Raw genomic sequence first — 23,962 nt, 5'->3', positions numbered from 1 at the left:
TTTTGGAGGTGAGGTTTTATGTTTTGCTTAACCCGCAGATTTTTCATTAGAGCAATTGTTGCTAGAGCAAATATCATGGAACACTTACATCAGGGGCCTGTTTCATAAAGGACTTGCAACTGTTGTAACTTTGCCATTATGGCAACTACCATGGTAACCTTGATTTTGATTGGTTGCTGAGCCCTGTCGCCATGGTAGTTGCCATAATGGCAAAGTTACAACAGTTGTAACTCTTTATGAAACGGGGCCCCAGGTCTACTTTAATCAGGTGGAGTCATACATATAGTCTTTAGGAATTAAAGAACTCAGTAGTCATAGGTATTTAATAATTGTTTGTTTGAAGTTGTTCCTACCTTTTGCAAGTCTTTATAAAGCTCTGGGTATTTGATGGCTGTTTCTGGTGTTACATCTTTGTCTATTACTAACAGGAAAACAGGGAACATTGTGTATGCTGTTACATACCTAGGGATGAAAACAAACAAATACTAATAACCCAGTTGAATAAGGTACTTGCAGAACATCATTAACCAGCCATTGGATACCATTAACCTTGCCCGCTTTAAATGAATGCCCATTCTCCACTCCTTGGGAGTATTCTAGCCAGTTGTTGTGCAAGACACTCACGCTGCACTTTTTCCACTCCTCGGGAGTATTCTCACCAGTTGATGTGTAGGGCACTCACAATGTATGTTCTATACACTTGCAGAGTGTTCCAGTCACTCACTGTAGATGGCACAATGGGAGTCAGAACCACTATACAATGTATTATTTTTAATTGCCAATATTTGCAATAATATTGGCAATACGAACAATATGAGCAATATGAACAACTCTCAGAACAATAGGCAATGGTCAACCAAGAGCTCATAGTTTATAATCAATAATTGCTTACACACACATAACTAATTGAAAATTTCTGCAACAAGTGTGAATGAATGACTCAATTGGTATATGATTAAAGCCATTCTGGTGGCCATGTCTTACCCTACAGAAAGCACGCCCTGATAGAGAGCTACAGAGGAGAAGTAGAAGAGCGATGAGAAGACGACCTGCATGGTAGAGATGATCAACCCACGATGCATCACAAAGTGACTCAAAGAGGCGGAGCTCTTATAGTTGTTACGACCGTGGACCATGAGGAGTCGTCCTACGTAACGGAACTGAGTCAGAGAGAAGTCAGCGGCCAGCGAGGCTTGCTTTCCCTCCTAGTATGAGTTAGAGTCAGGGTAAAATTACAACATTAAAAATTCTCTCAGTAAGAGGAAGAGTATAAGAGAATGACAAATAAGAAAAGAAAAAGAGACTGTATGTTGTAATCTATTGCTCCACGCCATAAAAACTCCCTCCCTTTTCGCTCCGTGAAATTGACAGCAGATCTTCAAATCTTGTCTCAAAACTCATTGGCCCGTATTCTCAAAAGAGATTTCAATTGTACCATGGTATAAAACCATGGACTATTTATTTCAGATTTCATTAACATGCTTCATTTTAAGCGCACTTTGCCAAAAGTGAGCATTGAATTAGATTAAACTTTGTGTACGCTATGAAATAAGCATTATTATGTTTAAAAAATCTGCATAGGGAGGTACATATCCGCCAACCCTTTTCAAGGTGACAAAACTAGATGATGATGATGATTGTAACTGCAAGTACCAAGATCCTTAATTACTCTTGGTTGCTGAGCCTTGTTACCACCATGAGCCTTGCTGCCATTTTAAAGGTAACTGCAAAGGGTAACACAGCTGTATCTGTTTATGAAATGGACCCTGGTATCAAACAATGTGGAATAAGTTACCTTTCCAATTAAACCAACTCCAGCATTGGCTGCTTGAATCATGCTGACATCATTTCCTCCATCACCTAAGAAAAAAAAGAAGAAATAACTGATGAAAAGTAAATATTTCCTTACACTTTGTAAAGAATATACATATTCAATGATTACACCTCCTTATTCAAAATAAGGGAGTTTTTCTTGTGGAATTCATATACAGAAATAAATATAGTCGAGATGAAAGAGGATTGTCGAGACACCGTTTACAATATATTTGATTTAGTATTACTGTGTACTAATTTGTAATTTTCCAGATCATCATCATGATTATCATCATCATCATCATCATAATCACCATCATCATAACCACTACCACCATCAACATCCTTATCACCATTTCCACTACTACCATGATCATCACCACCATGATTATCATCACCACTATGATTATCATCATCACCATCATCATCACCATCCTCTTCATCATCATCCTCCTCATCATCATCATCCTCCTCATCATCCTCATCATCATCATCACCATCATCACCATCATCACAACCACCACCATCAACATCCTTACCACCATTTCCACTACTACCATGATTATCACCACCACCACCATCATCATCATCATCATCATCCTCATCACCAAATTCTTCATTTCCATCAGTTCATCCCCATTCATCTTACCTATTGCACATGTTCTCTTCCCTGTATGCGTTTTGAGAAGGTTGACTATGTCAGCTTTCTGGGTTGGTGAGCATCTACAAACTACAACTGCTGGGCACTGGCAAGCAAGCTCAATGAATTCATGTTCATAGAACTTGAGGCAAACCTATGTCAATAAAATATAGATGACAAATATGAAATTTCAGAACATCAAAATAGTTTTTTCTATTTAAGTTTGGTATAATGCGAGGAATCGTAAAATCATAATTCTGCTTTGCTTCAAGCCTTGCGGTCAGAGTAAAGTCCAAATCAGCTTCAAGTCACAGCCGATGATGGTGTCATTAAAATTTGGTATTGAATTTGCTTTTATTTCTAAAAGGAGACTTGAAATGGACTTGAATTTGAATTTCAATATTTCACACCACTCTTTGGAATTTTTTATTATAATAAGATTTTATAGGTTGGAATATTCATATGCTATTACAACTATTTTTTTTAAATCGATTTGCAAGATGATCAAGTAGCGTGCTCAGGATTTTAGGATAAACAATGAAAAGACGCATGTAACATTCCTGCAGGGGAAAAGTGCAGATCTGACGTAAGGAGAGGGGCCTACTACTGTCTACATCAATCGAATATGACACTCCTGACATAGCATCACAATTCTACCTCTGACTTACATCTAATGACTCCCCCATGATAACAAGGGCACAATCACTCTTTCTTCTGAAGGAGTTGAGCTCTGAATGGGCTTCTGAACGGTTGCTGACTTTCTTGAAGACAAACAGAGATTGTCTTGTTGACACCAGCTTAGCACTCTTGGCAATACAGCAGGCCGTCTCCAGCTTGTCTCCAGTTAACATCCAAATCTGGTGAAAAACATGGAAAATTTATTACTATATCAAATGCGTTATTGTAGTTTATCCTTAACTCCTGTGCGACACAAAAACTCAAGATGTCTATATTCTCTGTCTCCCTTGAGTGGCCTTGATGAACACGTTTTATTTACCAAGTCAAATCTCACCTGTGCCCCTTCTTACAAACAGTAATAACAGAATTCCTATCTCTTGACTACCGTATTTTCCGGTATATAAACCGCGGCCGTGTATAAACCGCACCCCCAATTTTTTACTCTTGGAAAAAAAAAAAAAAAAATTGAGGAAACCAGAAATAGTGAAATCTGTGTAATATTCTATATATTTGAAGGAATATCTTCATGCACTCTCCTTGATACTGAAGCAATAAAATATACAAAAAGATATTATTTGTTCGATGCAAAGTGTTTTCACTTCGACAATTTTGACGAAATTATCTCGCTCATGCAATACACAGCGATAATGCCTGTGCGTGGTGCTGAGTCTACGGGCAGCTGCCGGCTGCCCCAAGCTCTGCCTCTGGTACGTCCAAAGTGATTCGTCCTGACGTATGAATTTTGCATAAATACTCATAAAACAGACTTATTACCTGTTGACGACGAATTGGGATTGTGTTTACTTAAGCAACTCATCACCATCACATGACCAAATAATTTGAGAACGGACTGTTGGCCGAGCGAGACGAGCAGTCACGTCGGCTTTTAACTTTTTTTTTCTGAGCATACATGGAGGGAGCGCATGCGCGTTGCTCGTGAGTTGCCGCAGCCAGGGGGGGGGGGATCGGAAGGGACGATCGGGCATTGCATCTTGCATTGATATTAAGTTTTTTTTTTTAATGAGAAAAATGATGTGATGTAGATGTGGATGAAATACAATTTTTTTTATATTGTTTTGTTGTCTTCTTGATATAGTTTTGTTAATGATATCGTATATTATTATTTTGTAATGATATCGTATATCATATTAAGGGAACATTGAATATTTATTTCATATGGGGTATTAAGATTATTCTTTCTTGGAGAATTGGTGGCCCTGAAAATGGCCCGCCCATAATATGGGCCAGAGGAATTAAAATCCTAGGAACTCCTCGTCGGATGAAGAAGCGTTGAAGATGTCAAGCAACCTCTCGTCGTTGTAAATGAGGTCAGCATCATCATCACTGGAGGACTCGGAGTGATCACCGGCGTCATCGCTATCTTCCCAAAGCACATCGTCCTCGGTCCCGTCGAGCTTGTTGGAAATGCAGCACTTCAGAAATGCCTTCTTGATAGTTTCAGGGGGCATCTTGTTCCACACCTCCAGAATCCATCCACAGATCGTCGCCAAATCCACCTTCTTGGTCCTCCCAGACTTGGTCGTCTCCTTTGGTGCTCGAATTATTACATATACCAGTTTACACTAGCAATAATAATAATAATATAATTGTTCTCAATTATTTCTATATCCAATTCGAGTCGACGTTGTTCATATGAAATCAATATTTTACTACAAATTTAAAAATCACTCAAATTCAATGTAAATTTATATTTTCATAAATGCACGAAGAAAATATAAATCTTATCAACTGCAGATAAGGCCTAAAATCATTGCTTCCTTGAATTAATTGGCGACGTTCTCCATTGCTGCAAAAGCAATCAATACCGGTAGATGGCGCTTCAACACGTACAGTCTTCAAGTTTAGTTAGCTGCACATTAGAAAGGCCTCGAGCAAGATTTCTGTTTCTTTCTGGGATTTTTCTTATTTTTGGTTTGGAAAAGCGATAGTAGACAGCTTCAAAATTTAGTGCCCTACTGTTCAGTATTAGAGGTATGACATTAGCTGTCAATTACACTAGCAGATCGGTCAAACAGAAGAGGTTAAAATCTTAACTACGTCTACGGTACTGCGCGACGCTCCGCCTTAAGTCGCTAGGCTGCGGCGCGCCCAGCGCCGGCCAGCCATGCCAGCAGGCGCTACCGAGGAGCGCTCACCGAACATGGAAAAATCATTAAATTATGAAAAGAGAAAGACAGAGATGATGTAAAGTGAGTTTTATTTCATTCTTTTTACAAGTCCACGTTTCAAACATGTCACACATTCATTATATATGCTAAATTTTCGTCAAGTCAATCAAGTTTCTGAGGTCGGATTTCTCTGTGTTCGTGTATAAACCGCACCCCCCATTTTTGAGGTTTTCCCCGACGGAAAAAGGTGCGGTTAATACACCGAAAAATACGGTACACAAATCTAAATCAAGCATAATTTTAGTTTTTTAATTCAACTAAATTGACATAGATCTCAAATTCCTATCTTTTAAATTTACAAACTTAAATTGACTGCAAGTTGAGTTTGATTTTAATCAATAATAATAATAAAAAAATCTGTCTCCCTTGGGTGGTCTTTAATAGTAGACAGGTTTAATTGGTGGAAGTCATATCATATCTTACCTTAATGCCAGCATTCCTAAGCATCTCCAGCGTTGGCCGTACATCTTGCTGTAGTTTATCCTCTACCCCTGTAAGACACAAGAGCTCAAGGTCTCTCTCTATACTCTCCACTACTGCTGCTACCTTTGAGGCTCTCTCCGTTACACTCAGCTTGGCCTGGGTGTATCGATTCTGGACAAGAGAGAACAATGATTCTTTAAAGCACAGATTTGGGAGATCTAAGATTTTGTCTCCAACAACTGACACTGAACGCCATGATCAGTTTATTGAGTATTAACAGTAATAGTTGCATTTATATAGCGCTTAATACTTTGTGTTTCTATAAAGCGCTTTGTATGGTAATTCTTATTACCCCAGTCAATAGATCCTTGCATGCCTGCACATAATGTAAGCACTTTACTCCCTGGGGAGCATTCCAACAAGATTTTCATGACTCGATTGTTTAAAAAAAAATACTTTTTTATTTTAGGAGGCTACTTTTTGCAAATCACTGCATAAATCTGCATCATTGGATAAGCTATATATTGCAATGGACTGGGATTTTCCAGGGCTCCTTATTCAAATTTCTAAGGCTATTTAGAGTATTTTGAGGGCAAAACAGCCCCTAGCCCCCATGTAATTTATTTTTTCTGCAGCAATCACAATAGCAAATATCAAATAAAAAAACAGAACTTGATATATCTCCATCTGCATCTCACATTCATCAAACATCTCAGACCCTACTCTAATCACGACGACAATTTTTGTATACAAGAGCACAGCTGCAAGAGGCTATTATCTTTCATGTAGCTTTAATCAGAACACACCCAACAGATGACAACTTCACATTTTATAATTAGGGAAATTATGATTCATGACAAATACATACTACAGGTTAATTTGACGTTTTATACATCCTAGAACACTTTCAATAAGATAAATCTTAAGTATAATGAATGCAGGGTTTTACCTCAAAATCTGCATACTGTTCTTCTGTAAGGACCCTCTTTCCGACAACAAGAGTTCTCAATCCTTCCCTTGCCATGTTACCACTCTGTAAAATAATCAGCAAAATTAATATTCACACAGAAATACACTAATACAAACATAAATTAGCAAAATCACCATACATTTCCTATATTCAAAAAATTGTATAATATATCATCTCTATGAATGGAAAAGTAGAAAGACCTAAGACAAAAAAAAGAGAATTAAAAATAGAGGCAGTTGCAATCACCATGTATGTAACAAAAATTGAGAAAGTAAATGGGAAAGAGATTCACTCACCTCTTCTTCGAGCCAGTCATTGTATTGCACTATGGAGCTCATCACTGTGTCCGCTCCTTTCATGAAGAATATGATCTGACCAGATTTCTCCTCCTAAATTGGAAATATAAGCAGGAAAGAATAAAAGATAAATTTGAAATTGTCCTGGATGTGAGGGTGAAGAATTGAATAGGGGAGAATACAGGGCAATCTTAAACAGGAAAGTTGATGTTTTGAGATTATTTAGATAGTAAAAGGAAGTGATAAAAAAGATAAAGAAAGTGCACAAGCAAGTGAGGTAAAGAAATGTGAAGGGGAAATTGAGAGACGAGGGAGACAGAGGGAGAGAGAGAGAGAGAAAGGCAGAGATATACTGGGTGAGGGAGTGAGTGGGATTAATGGAGGAAGAGAAAAATAAAACTAGCAAAGGGGCCTGTTTCATAAAACTTTATAATAACAAATTTGCAATAACAGTCTAAAGCTAGTGAAATGATTTGATTTGATTGACCGAAAGTAAACTTGTTATAAAAATTGTGCATCTGCTGTTATTACAAGTATTAATGAAACAGGACCTGGAAAATAAAGGAAAAAAATTGCAAGTAAAAAAAGTAACCATGAGATATTGACCTTCAATATCTGGAAAAATGATTCATAACTTACCTTGACGATGATCCCCATTCTCTTGGTCTCTGAGGTGAAAGGAAAGATCTGAAGGATGGTATACTCATCCAAATCTCCTGTAGGGTTCCGAAGGAGCATGGAGTTAAGGTCTCGTCTCACCAGGGTTAGGTTCACAGTTTCTGTCCAGGTTACCAAAGCAACCTGTATATATTCAAACAAATTATTCTAATTAGTATTTTCTTGGGTTTTCATCATCATTAGTAGTACCATCAACATCATAAAGAAGCACCATTTTTATCACCATCATCATCATCATTTATTATCAGAATAGCACCATCATCATGATCATCATCATCATCATCAGTAGTCAGTAAGCAGGTCCTCAAAAAGTAGCTTCTTTTATCCTAGTGATCATCATCATCATCATCCTCCTCATCATAATCACCATCATCATTATCATCATCATCAGAACTGTCAGTCGGCAGGTTCTTTTATCCAAGTGATATTCAAGACTAGGTTTTTGCATATTTAATGATCCTGGTGCGGAGTAAAACAATTCTTTTTATTCAGCCATTGCTGCTCTAAATATTGACAAAATTTCATGTTTTTGGCATCCTTACAAAGAAGAAAAATAATTCTTTCAGGTCATGTGTCTGGATTTTTAAAAAGATTTTGCAAGTTAGGTGAAACTTAATCCTCTGTAGCATCATCATCATCAATATCATCATCACCAACACCATCATCACCATCATAATTATCACCATCATTACAACCACCACCGCCACCACCATCATCATCATAATTATCAAATACATATCTTCAGATGGACTGGCAGTTAATAATTATTTTTCCTTGGGGCGAACTAAAACTAGTGATTGCCTGTTGATCCTCTGATAATTCCCACATACTTTCTCATAACCTGTTATATTTATTTATTAATCAACTTCAGATAACTTCAGCAAACTGCAATCACCAAGATGTACCTCATCTGGGCTTGATGCTTGATAGACAATTCGAGCCTCCTGATCTCCATCGTTGATCACCAACCTTTCAGCATCCTCTTCCTCAACCGGTGTCACGTTATGACACAACGCCAGCGCCCTGACCGACTCAAACACCCTGGTGACGACAGTCCGCCTGACCGCTGATTTACGTGCGGGTGTGGTCTTTGACGACCCTGCATGGTTACTCTGAGAGTACGCAGAGAGTAGGTGTGTCTTGATATCATCCAGACTGTCATTGCCAAAGGATACTGTACCTAGATGCAATTTCTTGAAGACCTATAGGAAGGAAAAAAAACATTACTACATTCATCTCACAGTGTAACTTGCTACAAGGTGAGATGAAAGTTTGTACGTCCAACGTCCTATTTGTAGGAATCCTTTAGAGTGATTATGCTATCAAATTATCATGGCTTTAGCAGATCATGGAACAAATTCAGAATGAAAAAAAATGCAGTCGGCAGACAAAAATGTGGATTATTTAATGGAATTGTCAAAATCTCTTCTCCCTCACTAAGAATTGACCTCTCCCTCACTAAAAGGTGATATTTGTGATATTGAAGCAACCGTTCATCGACTTCAAGGGTGGCCAATTGTCATCTTTTAAACTAATATATTCATTCAAAAGAGCAAGTATTTTCCAATGCTGCAAAGAAAATATAATCTCAATCATAGCAATTTGTCAGGAAGGATTCTTGCAATCTCACCATCTCATTCTGTGTGAGTGTTCCAGTCTTATCAGACAAAAGGTATGTGATCCGCCCCAGCTCTTCAGGAATGGTCGTTGATCTAACTACAGTACCAGGAATGTCAGAATCCCGCATGATGACAAAGGAGTAGACGATCTTTGCCATGTCAAGGTTTACTCGTAAACTGTTCAACGGAAAAAGAAAATAGAGAGTATTCACCCTCGCCTCAAAATTTTAATTCTACTACCATGGTTGGTACTACCATAATCACTAGCATACATGATTAAGTACAATGTTGCAAGACAGAAAATAATGATTTATTTTTATTAACTTTGTACTGCAAAAGGTTTATATTTTTTAAACTTTTAATTGTAAAAATAAAATTGACCCTAAAGAAATACATGTATACAGAATGTACAGTATACCAAGTTCTGCTATGAAAATCTGGATGGCCAAAACACATGAATTACCTCAAACCACATCAGTAAAGCTTCAAGCAAAAATGTCCAACTACAAAATTCTCACATCCCCTACCATACCGCACCTGAAAATACAATTTTTTGTTATGTGACTAAAACACAAGTGCACATGAGACACAAAATGGGAAGAAAAATGGGTGAAGTGATGAATTGACAAAATTCCATTGTGCTTATGAGAATAATTTATAAATTGTGCAATAGGGCATTCAGGAATTAAAAAGAAGAAAAAATAATATATATATATATATATATATATTGCTTAACAAAGAGATTAACTTTTACTCTACAGATATAAGAATTTTACTCTACTGATAAAACAATAATTCACTAATTGTGCAATAGTGTAAACAGAATTTTTACGTAACACAAAGAACAATATTAAAAGGTAACACACAGTTCACACTCTACGCTCAAGAAAATCCTTTACCATGAATCAACCTTGGACTATCTACTTCGGTATTTGCAATCGTTAATTTTCAGTTCATTAATATCTTCATGTTATCTTTCAGTCAGACATTTTTGTGAGCCCTCCCTGTAGTGGATAGAGCTAGCCCACTTTCTTAAAAACTTGTGTTAAACTGTAAACCAGGTGAAGGACAGCCCAGTGTTACTGAGAAGACTTCCTCCATCCCCACTAATAGTATAAGACTATGAATACATTTTACTCTGCTTTACCTGAGTGGAATAATAGAAGAAAATAAAAGCACATATCTGATGAAGTATCTCAGCCATGGACCTTGGAATCCCTGTGGAAACAGAAAAAAAGCAAAGAAATGCTATGAAGTTCATGAATTAAGTGCTTAAATGTATCTATAATGATAATATGCATTTGCAAAACACAGCTTTCTATTTCAATGCATAAGCCCTCAATATAAATTATACACACATGTACTCTATGAATCACAGAATTTTTAATTAGATTTCCCTATGGTGGATAATACATGATATTTAGAGAGAGTTTGTTTCACTGATTGTATTGATCATCCATTGTTTAAATTGAATTAGTTAAAAGAATCTCAACAAACACTGTATACACTTAAATATATTGTTCTGAAGTATTTCAAAAGTACTAGATCTACATAAAAGCTATTAAAGCAGAATAATTACTCTGAAGAGAGAAAAAAAAATATCAGCAAACAGAAGATGCGTTACCTTCAAGATGATCATGGTGACGGCCAGTGCCAAGGTCAGGAGGAAGAGCACTTTGGTCTGATTGTTGACCTCAAGGTCAGTGATACCATACTTGACCCTAGGACTGGACGTATTCATGACGGCCCTCGTCTCCGTTCCAGTGTAGATGACAACTCCCAGTGCCCTACCTATATAGGAGACAGAGGATGGCCGATAAAGTAACTATTTAAAATTGTGATCAAATCATTTACTGCTTGCAAATATAACAGAAGCAGGCAAAACAGATAAATGTACAAAGAGGGCATGTCCCTCCTGGATTGTTCAAAATAAGCCTGCAATGGTTGAAAAAGGCCATGTCATTTTCAATTGCTGAATATTTCAAAATATATGCAAATTTAAAATCTAATCATGATTACCTCATGACCTATCATCGTAATCATTATCACCATCGCAATCACCATAACACTAAACTCACCTGACGCAACAACGGTGTTAGCCCATAATGTATTCTCAATACCAAGAGCATCTTGTGTTGAAACACCCTCTTCTAGCACCGTAAATGTTCCAACAAAACTGTGGATATCTTTCTGAGGCTTCTCTGCATAGACATTGCCATTATAGCTCAGCAGATCCTGAGAAAGGATTAAATATGAAATATCGTTGAATGAAATGCCAATTCTATCTAGATTCAAAGAACCCAATTTCTATTAGGCCAAGCAAAAACTCTTACTTGAGCATGGAATGTGACCATGGACTACGGAGCATTCACACTTTGGGGTCAATGTTTTAATAATGTGCAACAGTTTAGTATCATGAATGGTCCTGAGCAAGAAGCCAAGTGTGCTTTCATCCAAAAACTAGCTGGGTAATTTGGCAAATGCCAGGCTATTTTGCAGTATAAAAAAGGAGGAATCCACAAAATAACCATCTAACTGCCTATTCTTCACAAATAATGTCAAACTTGCTCTGATCAGGAACATTTAATTGAAGAGAAATACATTATGTAACTAGAAAATTTGAAACTTGGATTGATAGAATCGATTCTCTTGCTACCAGAGAAATGGTGACTAGAGCATGTGCCATAGCACAAAAATAAAAATAAAGAGAAAAGACCTGATTATATATACAAGAAATAGACACACTTCTTACCTCATCTTTGTTTAACCTTTGACAGCTCGGTACTGCTAGTCTAAGTTTCCAGTCTGTTTCCCCATCCAACTGGTCTGTGCGTATAAAACATGCTCCTGTATAATGCAAACAAATGTATTGGTAAATTCACACAATTCATCCAATCATACGTATTGCAAAGATATATATTGGTAATTCATTGACAGATTTTGAAACAGGAAACCCCATCCTCTCCTTTTTTTAACCCCTGCCAAGAATTATTTCATACACATATATTGGAAAGCATACATGTACATGTTCAATTTTTAAGTTATATAACTACATATAGTTTTATTAAATATAAAATGAGGTAATTTTCATTGTTTACATGTAGTTTTGACATTTAAAATGTGTAATTCCCTATTATTTGATTGAATCTGTGCATATTATGTGATCTTAAAATTTTTGTTTTTTATGATTCTATGATTTGTAAATGTCACATTTATCAGTTCTCGAACTGCTTGCGATTCTGTATGCTCTGATAGTTTTATTGCAACAAAATCCTATCATATATATTGCTTTGTTCGAAAGTACTGGAGAAACATGTTTAGATATCTTACCATTTCTTTCTGTTGTTCTTAGTAAAACAAGATCTGCAGGAACTCGTTGATTCTGTCATGAATTTTTTTTTTCAAAAAAAAAAGAAACATTAATTCAATAAAAAACTTCATTGTAAATGCAGGTACTCAATATAGGAAAAAATGTGATTCATGAGTTTATCAAATTACTATTATATATACAGCGCATCATCATAATAAAAAGCTAGTGAAATGATATGGGTAATGGTACAGTATTCTGTCCATGCAGAGATTCTTTGGTTTAATTAAGTATCCTTCCAGAGCTGCAGCAGACCTACATGTACATGCTTGGTTTCTCATCCATTCATTGTGTGTCAGGAGTGATCATAGTATGATCACTCCTAATATAGCATACCCGAGGTGGAAAGAAAGGGCAGAGTGCACCCCCCCCCCCTCTCTCTCTCTCCAATATGATTTAGATGCCCTGAACACTTGCTTGTCAGAACAGAATCAATGGTTGCTTCTGTAATCTATAAATGTCAGTAACCTCTGACCTCTTTTTACTTTTTTTAATACTTTTTTATCAACTTTTTTTTAGGGGGGTCCATTCATAAATGGCTGTCACCTTTTACTTTAAAGAATAATAAAATATGCCCCTCGTGATAAGATTTCCTGATGTGCTGCTGACCTCTAATTTCCCAGTGTTTGGACAAATGAAGGAGTTTGTGCCTGCATGCTAGATATCACATGGGACTTTATCCTTTTAATACTGGGATACCACCAGATGGTGTCAGGTATCCCTCATGCTTGATCGATGTACTGTTCAATACATGGTTGAATGCACAGCCCTATGAGATATAGTGTAAGGTATCTCAATCTGCACTGACAGAGATCAGAACTAACCATATCAGGAGATTCTTCTTCTTCCTAGACCCTTGGCATACTGAAGACTCAAGGGAGTAATTTCACAGTTACTCTAAATACTGTAATTGTGTGATTAAACTGTGACATCATACATGTACTTGAAACCCAATAACTGGTACTAAACATGAACCCAATGTCATAAATGCTCCTTCTTTCTCTTTCTTTTTTGTTGATGTTGCTCTTCATTTTTTTCTCTTCCTCCTCCTTCACCTCCTCCTGATCCGTCTTCTCTTTTCTCCTCCTCCTCCTTCAACTTCCCCATCCCTCTTCTTCATCCCCTTCTAATTGATCCCATCCTCCTCCTTCTACTCCTTGAGCATTTTTATTTTTAGGCTCAGGCATCAAAATTTGACATTTAGAGGGCAACCTGGCCACATTTACATTGTAAAGGGTACAGAACAATTGAGATTTTTAGATAAATTAATCACTTTATTTATTAATTTGATTACTTACTTACTTATCTATCTATTTATTTATAAATTCATTCATTTATTTATTATTTTCATTTTGGGGGGAGGTGTAAGAAAGGGCACAAAATATTCATTGATAATGAGAGGGGCATTAAAACCAAGGCCATGGTATCTGTGGCCATTGCCTATATAATTTTAGTCCTGGGCACTTTAAAAACATTATCAACTCCATTCAATGAATTATGATTTGGTGAAGGCTTTGGGTCGAAATGATTATGTAATACATACAGAGAGCAAGTGCTATAAAACTTGATATTCTACAAATATGTTTATACATGTTATAATATAAATGCACCTTTTCATTCTTTGGTATTGTTTATTTCCTATTGCATAGGTTGCAAACTTGCAGCATTGCCCAAATCATAGCAATAACAATATCCATGCTTTAAACTGATGGTAAAAATTTATAGTTTCATAAACTTTCATGGACAGCATTATGTAATGGAATTTATAAGGACAGGAGCATGGCTCAAATAACAAAGGAAAGTACAGTGTAGGCTAAGCAAGACACCATATCTCTACATTAGGCTGGGCAATGGTTACAAGTAGTTCAAATAATATCAAACTTGCTGGTATCTTTCCAAAATATAGGGGTCTACTTTATGTTGCATATATATGTGTACATGAATACACATGTATATTAAGCATTCTATGAAGTTCAAGAAGGGTATGAAAATTTCATAATTTCATGATTGTAAGTATCTGCCTCTTACTCCTAAAATCCCCCCCCCCCCAATACTGTTCTCATTTGCTTTCTTATATGCTGTCTTCCCCTCCTTCTTTCTATTATCCTTCTCCGAACCTCCTTACTCTTTTCCTTTTTTTTCTTCTTTCTTGCTCTCATTCTCTCTATAATTCTCTCACTATCATTCTCCCCCTCTCTCTGCCAGATACATTCATCACATTTACATTAATATCAGGGAGCATCAATCTCACCTTTTCTACAACAATAAGATCTGAGACCTGTAACTCTGAGCTAGGTACCTTCACCAGTCCCGTTCTAGTCAGTTTGTAATACTGCTGCATGTTCACCTCACGATCTCTTCTGTATCGTCTAAAATCGTCAAGAGCCTCGCGACACATTGTCACAAAGATGACAAAACCCTAGGAGGAAAGTCATTAGTTCTAAATATTTTCAAGCCTCTATTTCATAAAGCTTGTTGTTACAATCTCATTTTATCTTACGGATTCTTCAATTTGAAATTATTACTGAGTAACTGACAACAGTGTATGAAGTACTGACACTGACACTCTAAACATAATCCAAACCAAGCATACCATGAATTATAATACATTTGCAGAGAAAGAATTGTCAGATAAAAATACACACACTATGAAAACAGTGAGTGCAAATACATGTATTCATGAAAGGTTTTTATTCATTTTCATCTATGTTTTTTTTTTTGGAAGGGGGTGATACAATGAGCATGAATCTTCTCCACGTACATGTATCTTCAAATAATTTGGAAAATAATTTTCTGTGCAGGGGCTTTGATGCATTTTTTTTTTTTTGGGGGGGGGAGGGTCGAATTATATAGCAATTTGCAAGGGCTCTTTTGTATTGTACATGCACACTGTATGAGGGTTTACATTTCTCGGTATTAAAAAGACAGATGCACACAGATGCAATACACACAAGTAGTATTTACTCATATCATTATGTACTAGTTAATATCTATGATCACATCAGATTAATAGTGCTACACGTATATTATGTAAAAATAAATACCTGGTATGATCTACATGTATGTAGTTCAAAGCAAATTGGATTACACTAAATCAAATACTCCATGAGCCACAAAATCTGCCACAAATCACTGTGACCTTACAACTGTCTATTATTCTCTTTACACATACTAACATCATAAGCTGTGTTGGCTGTAAATTTTTAAAAATATATTCCAATATCAGATACAATAAAATACAAGTAACATTTGACAATATTCAAATATTAGATATTATGTACAAATATTATTTAACAATTTCAAATATCTGCATACATATATATTACAAACAAAAATAAACATGAAATTTAGTTCTTTCAATATTTCATAAATTACAATTTTGCCATGTTTCAATCCAAATGATATTCAACAACCATCACCGGTATTATGTATTTTACATGTTGTTCACTTTTTACATTTTTTTTTCAATGAAATGAACTGCAATGATTATTTAGACAGAAAGTGTTGACAGGAAAAATCCATCAGCCAATTACCAAATCAGTCAGAAGAGACATCAATTTTCTTACCACTGTCATCACACACACAAAAAAATCTCCCCAAACAAAACTTATTGTTGAGCACTATACATGTGTACCTATAGAATTGTACAATTTAAATATGACATCTACATGGAGATAATTATCATGAATACACAATGGTAGAGTACTTACCAATGGAGCCCAATAGGTGTATAGATATCCTATTCTAAGTGAAGGTATCAACTGAGATAAAGCCATCAGCAAGAAGTAGAGATTGAGAAACAATTTGAACTGGTAGTACAGGGCCTAAAAGATGACAAAATACAAGGGAAATAACATTTGAAAATTTCAATATATTGTCAATTATCACCCGTATCAGACATCTGAGCTGGTCATTTACAAAACCGTATTTCCATGTATTTATTATTATCAGGAAGGGATAGGTATATTGTTTGTATTTTCCTCGGTCTCAATGCGCGTATTGACTTTGCATGCAGAGACGACGCAAAATATACCTTTGTATTTTCCCTGGTCTCACATCCGGGCCTTTGAGGATGCGAATGAAGTGATGCGCTTCATAATGTTCCGCGCACCAACAATCTACGTCATAATAAAGCCAACGCTGGATCTGGGCGCTTACAATTACGTCATAATGGTAAAGTGCAGAGCCTAGACCCTGATATTAACATGACACAATAGAACTCTATTCTTAAAATAAATATCACCATTATCATGATTTTTGCTCTAGATATCTGATTTGGATGATAATGAAAATATTGACTGGCTCTTCTTTCGGGGAACATCAAAAATATATTACCCTTAAAAGACCCATTATTGCCCTCGTCTAAAGACTCGGGCCAATATGATTCTTTTGCTGGCAATATATTTGATGTTCCCCTCAAGACCAGTCAATATTATATAATCATCACCCGTATCAGACATCTGAGCTGGTCATTTACAAAACCGTATTTCCCTGTATTTATTATTATCAGGAAGGGATACATGTAGGTATATTGTTTGTATTTTCCTCGGTCTCAATGCGCGTATTGACTTTGCATGCAGAGACGACGCAAAATATACCTTTGTATTTTCCCTGGTCTCACATCCGGGCCGTTGAGGATGCGAATGAAGTGATACGCTTCATAATGTTCCGCGCACCAACGATCTACGTCATAATAAAGACAACGCTGGATCTGGGCGCTTACAATTACGTCATAATGGTAAAGTGCAGAGCCTAGACCCTGATATTAACATGACACAATAGAACTCTATTCTTAAAATAAATATCACCATTATCATGATTTTTGCTCTAGATATATCTGATTTGGATGATAATGAAATTATTGACTGGCTCTTCTTTCGGGAAACATAAAAAATATATTACCCTTAAAAGACCCATATTGCCCTCTCTAAAGACTCGGGTCAATATGATTCTCTTGCTGGCAATATATTTGATGTGCTCCTCAAGACCAGTCAATATTATATAAATATATCAATATTTTCCTCTAATTCTTCTGCTTTTCCTAAAACAAATCAATTGTAAGGGTGGTTTTCTCCTTTAACCTGCATTTTATGAACCAAGAACTGCTACATTATACAAGTACTTTAGGCCTGCATTTAAAGCCTTATAAACCTACAAATGAACAATACAAATGCTTTTGAAAAACATCTTAGAGAAATTAGACATAAAAGAATTTAAACTATTTATTACAAGTTCAAATAAAATCCAAACTAAAATCAAGAAACCAGAATTCAAATCTTAACAACAAGTATGAGATTTGAATTGATTATATTGGATTATTCTCTATCAATCTCAATAGGGGAAGGGCAGGACCGGGAAACCTAGAGCTGCAAATATGCATCTTGTCCCAAATTTATCGGGATCCTTGTAAGTTTTTATTTGGTGATTTGCTATCATTATCCTCTGAGTGAAATTGTTGCTATTTAAATAGTTTTCTTGCGTTTATTTCATGAAACTTAGAGGTGAAACATTTACCAACAACCTATCAATTTGTTCTTCTTTACAAGAATCACTCACTACTTACCTTTACTTACCACGGAAAGCAGTTTCTACTAGGTCACCATAGCAACCATGGGAACAATGATTCTTTCAGTTATTTGGATAATTGCATGTTTCGTATCAACTGAAGCTTTGAGGACCCTTTCACAGAATAACAATCCCCACTGTATCGAACAAAAAATACACTTTCCACTACAGCAACCCCCTCCCTCCCCCCCCCAAAAAAAATCAGTGCCACATGTATACAAAAGTTCATGCAACATTGTGTGTGAAAGGGTTTCCACATGTTGAAAAAGAGCGAGAGGGCATTATTTCATGAAAAATAAAGGGAGTCTCCATCATGAGAGCACACAGGATAGATAGTCTGTGATGAAGATGATGATACAACCTTGACATCAAGCAATTTCCTTTGCATACCCCCTGTACCTCAATGACATTTACAGTATCCTACTTTTTCATCAACATAGACATGTTTGCATCAGACCATGATCTCCTGACATGAAGAATGTAGTGCTATGAGTTTGGCAAACCCTGTATGGAAAAATGTCAGACTGGCGCAAACTCCGGCTGGTCAGGCAAGAAATTATCCAAACCTGGGCAAATTCTGCTGTCAACAGATCGAGTTGTATAAAAATAGCACTTAAATTTCACAAATATTGGTCAGATCACAATTATTGGATGTGCGCTACCACATATAAGATTGCATCATGTTCACATCAGCACTTATATGCATGTAAACATAATTTTCTTTGTGAAATACTCTCGGCTAAAAATTCCAAACTTCGGGGAATTTGGTCTGATCAAGCAAAAAAATTCAAACTTAGACAACTTGGGCTGATCGGAAAAGGTATGTGTAGTATGAAAATTTCAGACTACAGTATACAAACAAATCTTTAAAAATGCTTTTTTAAGTCTATTTTCTTTACCTAGAATTATTTGCAATTTGCAAACCAATACAGTAAAGCCTTTACATGTATGTACAGTCTACACAATGCATGGATAGATTTTTCTCTATCTTCAAACATACATGTACAGTATATTCAAATTATGCTTATGCTAGGGTGGTCTTGACCTTTAAGAAAGTAGCGAGACCATGGACACTTGAAACAGGTAGTGTGTGTACTAAAGCACAGGTGCATACATGAATAAAGGTCAATGTTCGAGACATACAATATTCAAAGATGAGTTGTGCTTGCACAAGAATGAATGTAAACATAATGCTTGTGAGTCACAAATTTCTAGCTCAATGTACATTGCAGAGGAAAGAGCACAGATGTAATAGATGAAGAGGAGCAAGTCAACATACAGCCAAAGCTTAAGCCAAAGTTTCCTGTAATATCCAAGCTCACACAATTCATGGACAAGGGATGTACATGTACATGTATATCAGCAGAAAAATACAGGTTCAGTAACCCTGTACATACAGTAGCTTACAATGTATGGAAACAGCTGGGAAGACACTACCTGGCAGTTAGCATTATGCAACTCTGATGTACATTTTTTGTTACACTGATACACGTACATACAGTAGGCCTACTATAAATATTTACAGCTCTTTTTGCAATTCAAGTTTTTTTACCTCAAAATATGCATTTTTTGTTAAATTCTGTGACTTTGCAGTTCTTATATAATTCTGTGTAAATTTTCTGTTTCAGATACTGTGGAAACTGAGGATTTACTTCATTGTCATCATCATCATCTTACAGTAATTAGCATCATCTGGCTATTCATGTGCTTGCCTGTGTGTAATCCAGGCCTGGTGTAATCTACACTGTTGTGTAATCTACATTGTACATTTGACCATACACTGTTGCAGAGCACACTTTGTCTTCTAAGGGAAGTGGGAGGTTAGACCCCTCTCTCTCACTTCCCTGGTCTTCTTTCCTGCTCTTTAAGCCTTCCCTCATCTCTTCAACTACTCAAGCCTCTCAACTTTTCTCGTTTACACTTTACAGCCATTTCAAGGACGAACCTCATTTCAGAGAGAAAATACTTTCCCTACCAACCTTCCACTTTCTCACCTATTCATTTCACTCCTACCTCTCTATCTACTTTTCTTAATCCTTCTAGGACTCACCGCATAGTGTACCGTAATCCACTTCCACGAAAAAAAAAAGATAGGTTACAAAAATGAATTCTATTGATAATTTTAGTTGTGGGTTTAATTAATTATGGGCGTGTGTGTGTGTTTGCTATAAAGTGACTAATGATGACCAGTGAATCTTCAAATGTGAGTGTCTCCCATCCAGGTGTATGTGCATGTAGATACCAGTTACTTGATGTCCTATGCTGATTTATTACAGTACTTTAATATTAAAGGCAGTTGCAGTTGAGTAGTGTTTAGTGTAATTGATTGAAAAGTTAAATTTTATATTTTTAGTGTAATTGATTGAAAAGTTAAATTTTATATTCAGCAACAAGGCCCATTGTATACCAATTAATGTAATGTTCATGAAAACAACTAGCATTACGACATAAAAATTTTATCAAAACTTTTATATCAAGATTTTAGTTCAAAACCACTCTTTTTTCACCCATTACCCAAAGGTCAAACAAGGTCTAGTGGAATGGACACATTTTGTAAAGATTGCACTGCACACATTAGTAAAAATAAGAAACAATATCAAATCCAAGTTCAGTTGTGACTTACCAGAGGTATAAATGTGAAGATATTGTATTTCTGATTGCAGATCTTGTTGGGGGGATATTTCTCTTGCTGTGGGCCTGGCTTGCCAAGCCATACTGTCCGGGGAAACAGCTCTTTCTCTGGTTTACATCTCAGTTTGAATGATGCACAGCACCTAGGAAATGATAGACATTGAAAAGTTAGAATTCATGCAGTGGAGGTGGATAAAGACTCATTGGCCCACGGTTGAATCCATGGTTAATGCAGATTTCCTGTATAAATTACGCTTAATTTAGCGCGTATCAGGCATGTGTATAAAAATGTCCAATGCTGATGCGCGCTTTTGTCACAGTGCGCCATATTGACGCCTGTTACCTTGGTTAGATACGCTATTTTTTTCATGAGTCCACTCTTCAAACAGTGGACTCATGAATAAAATAGCTTGGATAACCACGGCAACAGGCGTCAACTTGGCGCACTGTGACAAAAGCGCGCATCAGCATTGGACATTTTTATACTCGCGCCCGATACGCGCTAAATTAAGCGTAATTTAAACAGGAAATCTGCATAAACCATGGATTCAACCGTGGGTTTTCAAAACCACCTTTGTGAATTCGGGCCATTAGTACTGATAAATGAATAAGGGCAAAGATTTATGACCATTGATCAAGAATACTGCTAACTTTGTATACATATGGCCAAGCTTATTTTGCATGAACTTGGCATGTATGCTATCAAACTACATCCTCATTTACCAGTAGACTCCATTAGTTCATTTTTTTCATATTTGTCAAAGGTCACTCCTCGGTAAATTGTACACTTTCACAACATACAATTTAAGAGTGATAAACCTAAAAATGTAAAAATAGACCTGACAAGTTGCAATCTTCCCCAACTCCTGCATTGGCGATAAAAAGTGTTATGTAAGGTAGAAAACCAACAGTACATGTAAGTCATACGGAAAGGTTCTCTTGGTCTCCAAAAAGTAAAAATTAGCTGATCTGAAATCTAAAAGATCAAGATCATACTGTCAAAATTTGAAGTTGAAAAGTTGAATAAAAGAAAAGAAACCAGAGTTTCCCTGACACCATTTTTCGGACTGCTTGTTTCACCAAGATTGCACAGATCTCATGCTTGAGTAATCCCTCAACTTGAAACCTTGTCTTCTCCATTCAAATCAAGTAATTGTGAGGGTTATTGTCGATCAATCCTCTTAAAGGTCAAGTCCAACCCAACAAAATGTTGATTTGAATCAATAGAGAAAAATCAGACAAGCACAATGCTGAAAATTTCATCAAAATCGAATGTAAAATAAGAAAGTTATGACATTTCAAAGTTTCGCTTATTTTTAACAAAATAGTTATATGAACGAGCCTGTTACATCCAAATTAGAGAGTCGATGATGTCACTCACTCGCTATTTCTTTTGTTTTTTATTGTTTGAATTATACAATATTTCAATTTTTACGAATTTGACGATTAGGACTTCCTTGCCTGAACCACAAAATGTTAAGTCAATGGAATTCCACGTATTCAGGGAGGAATGAAACTTCATTTCACATGACAATGACGAGAAAATCAAAATATTTCATAATTCATGTAATAAAATACAAAAGAAATAGTGAGTGAGTGATGTCATCAGTTCCCTCATTTGCATACCGACCGAGATGTTCATATAACTCTTTTGTGAAATGAAGCGAAACTTTAAAATGTCATAACTTTCTTATTTTACATCCGATTTTGATGAAATTTTCAGTGTTATGCTTGTTGATTTTTTCTCTTTTTATTTGAATCAAGTTTTTGTTGGGGTGGACTTGTCCTTTAAGAATTGCCTAAAATTTGTTAGCTCAATAAAAAAAAAGCAATATTCATTTTGGGCGAATTAGTGTTGGCTTTGGGGTGTTTGGTCATATACATGCAGCTTTCTCCCATGACCCTAAGAATTTCAAATGACTGTACTACACAAGTCAGTTGTACACTTGTAAAGTTCATCACCAAGATAACAAACATACATGTACCTTGCTGACGCATGTAAAACAAGCAAATACTTAATTTTTTTCAATCAAGAAATCATCCCCTTTTGATATACATGTATGGTCTAAATTGCCAACTCACACATTGATTGCTTACCTTGAACAGGCATTGTTAATGTTGCAGAGAAAACGTGTTAAGGGGTCCTGCCTGTGGGTGCCTCGTCGAGTCAATGACTCATTCTCGTTGTCGAAACCGTCCTCTCCCATGGCCAGAGGGAGGTCCTCAACTGAATCTTCCTCTGATCCAACACTGTCATAAAGAGTTTTAAAGACAAATGAATGTAGTTGCTATAAACACTAATTTCATGAGAAAGTCTGTCAAACCAATTGATGTTAAATGTCGATCTTACATGTACGTGTGTACATTTACGGTAGATAGATATAGAATCCTAGATATCATTCTGGTAGTTTCAAAAAATGAACTTTGTGAAATTATGAAATATGCTGAACAAGTGGAGCGCCTCTGGCAGTCTCACCTGTATTACGCAATTCAATATACAAGGTAGCAACAGTGCTGACTTTGAAAACTACTAATTAATCATTCACAAAAAGCACCAATTGTATAATGATACAATACTACGTTCATTGACTCTAAATCACATTTGACCTTGATCATGTGACCTAAAGACTTGTCAGTGATTACATGTACTAATTGATTGGGTTGCAGGTCAGAGCTGACATACACATGTATTTCATTCCTGAATATTTTGAAAATTTTCAAATTTTTATAACATTTTTTTTATTATTCCCTGCTTTTAAACCTCCTAGAAAAATGAGGCTAATATTACATATTATATTAAGTTGTTAATTAAGTTTAATTAACATTCTATCATTTACCGCATCCATCGTCTCCGCCACCCGTTTCTTCAAACTTAATGTGCTATAGTTTTTGTTCCTGATAATGTATTGATCTAATTTATAGTAATATATTTAGCCTATAGTCCTAGCTTCAAAATGAGATCTTACTCAATAAATTTGGTCAAGATGCTGTGATGTAGCAACAATTTATCAATGGCACCGGGCGGAAAATTGTTCATTCGCCACCCTTTTTGCATACCCAACTTATGAAATGAGACCAAGCAGGGTTGCCAAAA

The 23,962-nt window shown here is 36.1% G+C and overlaps 1 protein-coding gene across 1 annotated transcript in view; it reads right to left on the bottom strand.

Annotated features, from left to right (window-relative positions):
- LOC129268702 (probable phospholipid-transporting ATPase IIB) overlaps nucleotides 1-23,118 on the bottom strand; it is a 28,995-nt gene extending 5,877 nt beyond the window's left edge. The window contains exons 1-20 of the mRNA XM_064095421.1: nucleotides 22,966-23,118; nucleotides 20,861-21,011; nucleotides 16,383-16,496; nucleotides 14,924-15,091; nucleotides 12,636-12,687; nucleotides 12,058-12,152; nucleotides 11,384-11,540; nucleotides 10,930-11,096; nucleotides 10,453-10,523; nucleotides 9,317-9,482; nucleotides 8,592-8,888; nucleotides 7,648-7,809; nucleotides 7,009-7,101; nucleotides 6,692-6,775; nucleotides 5,743-5,913; nucleotides 3,121-3,309; nucleotides 2,462-2,606; nucleotides 1,796-1,860; nucleotides 985-1,205; nucleotides 354-462 (exon numbers count right to left, since the gene is read on the bottom strand). Coding sequence (XP_063951491.1) covers nucleotides 354-462; nucleotides 985-1,205; nucleotides 1,796-1,860; nucleotides 2,462-2,606; nucleotides 3,121-3,309; nucleotides 5,743-5,913; nucleotides 6,692-6,775; nucleotides 7,009-7,101; nucleotides 7,648-7,809; nucleotides 8,592-8,888; nucleotides 9,317-9,482; nucleotides 10,453-10,523; nucleotides 10,930-11,096; nucleotides 11,384-11,540; nucleotides 12,058-12,152; nucleotides 12,636-12,687; nucleotides 14,924-15,091; nucleotides 16,383-16,496; nucleotides 20,861-21,011; nucleotides 22,966-23,075 — 2,787 coding nt within the window. The 5' untranslated portion in view covers nucleotides 23,076-23,118. The remainder of the gene's footprint in view (nucleotides 1-353; nucleotides 463-984; nucleotides 1,206-1,795; nucleotides 1,861-2,461; nucleotides 2,607-3,120; nucleotides 3,310-5,742; nucleotides 5,914-6,691; nucleotides 6,776-7,008; nucleotides 7,102-7,647; nucleotides 7,810-8,591; nucleotides 8,889-9,316; nucleotides 9,483-10,452; nucleotides 10,524-10,929; nucleotides 11,097-11,383; nucleotides 11,541-12,057; nucleotides 12,153-12,635; nucleotides 12,688-14,923; nucleotides 15,092-16,382; nucleotides 16,497-20,860; nucleotides 21,012-22,965) is intronic.
- Nucleotides 23,119-23,962: the final 844 nt, after the last annotated feature.

The sequence above is a fragment of the Lytechinus pictus genome, chromosome 2 (genome assembly GCF_037042905.1).
Source record: "Lytechinus pictus isolate F3 Inbred chromosome 2, Lp3.0, whole genome shotgun sequence".
Classification (NCBI taxonomy): Eukaryota; Metazoa; Echinodermata; class Echinoidea; order Temnopleuroida; family Toxopneustidae; genus Lytechinus; species Lytechinus pictus.
Note: the sequence above shows the minus strand (reverse complement) of the source record. Positions and strands in the feature narration are given on the sequence as shown.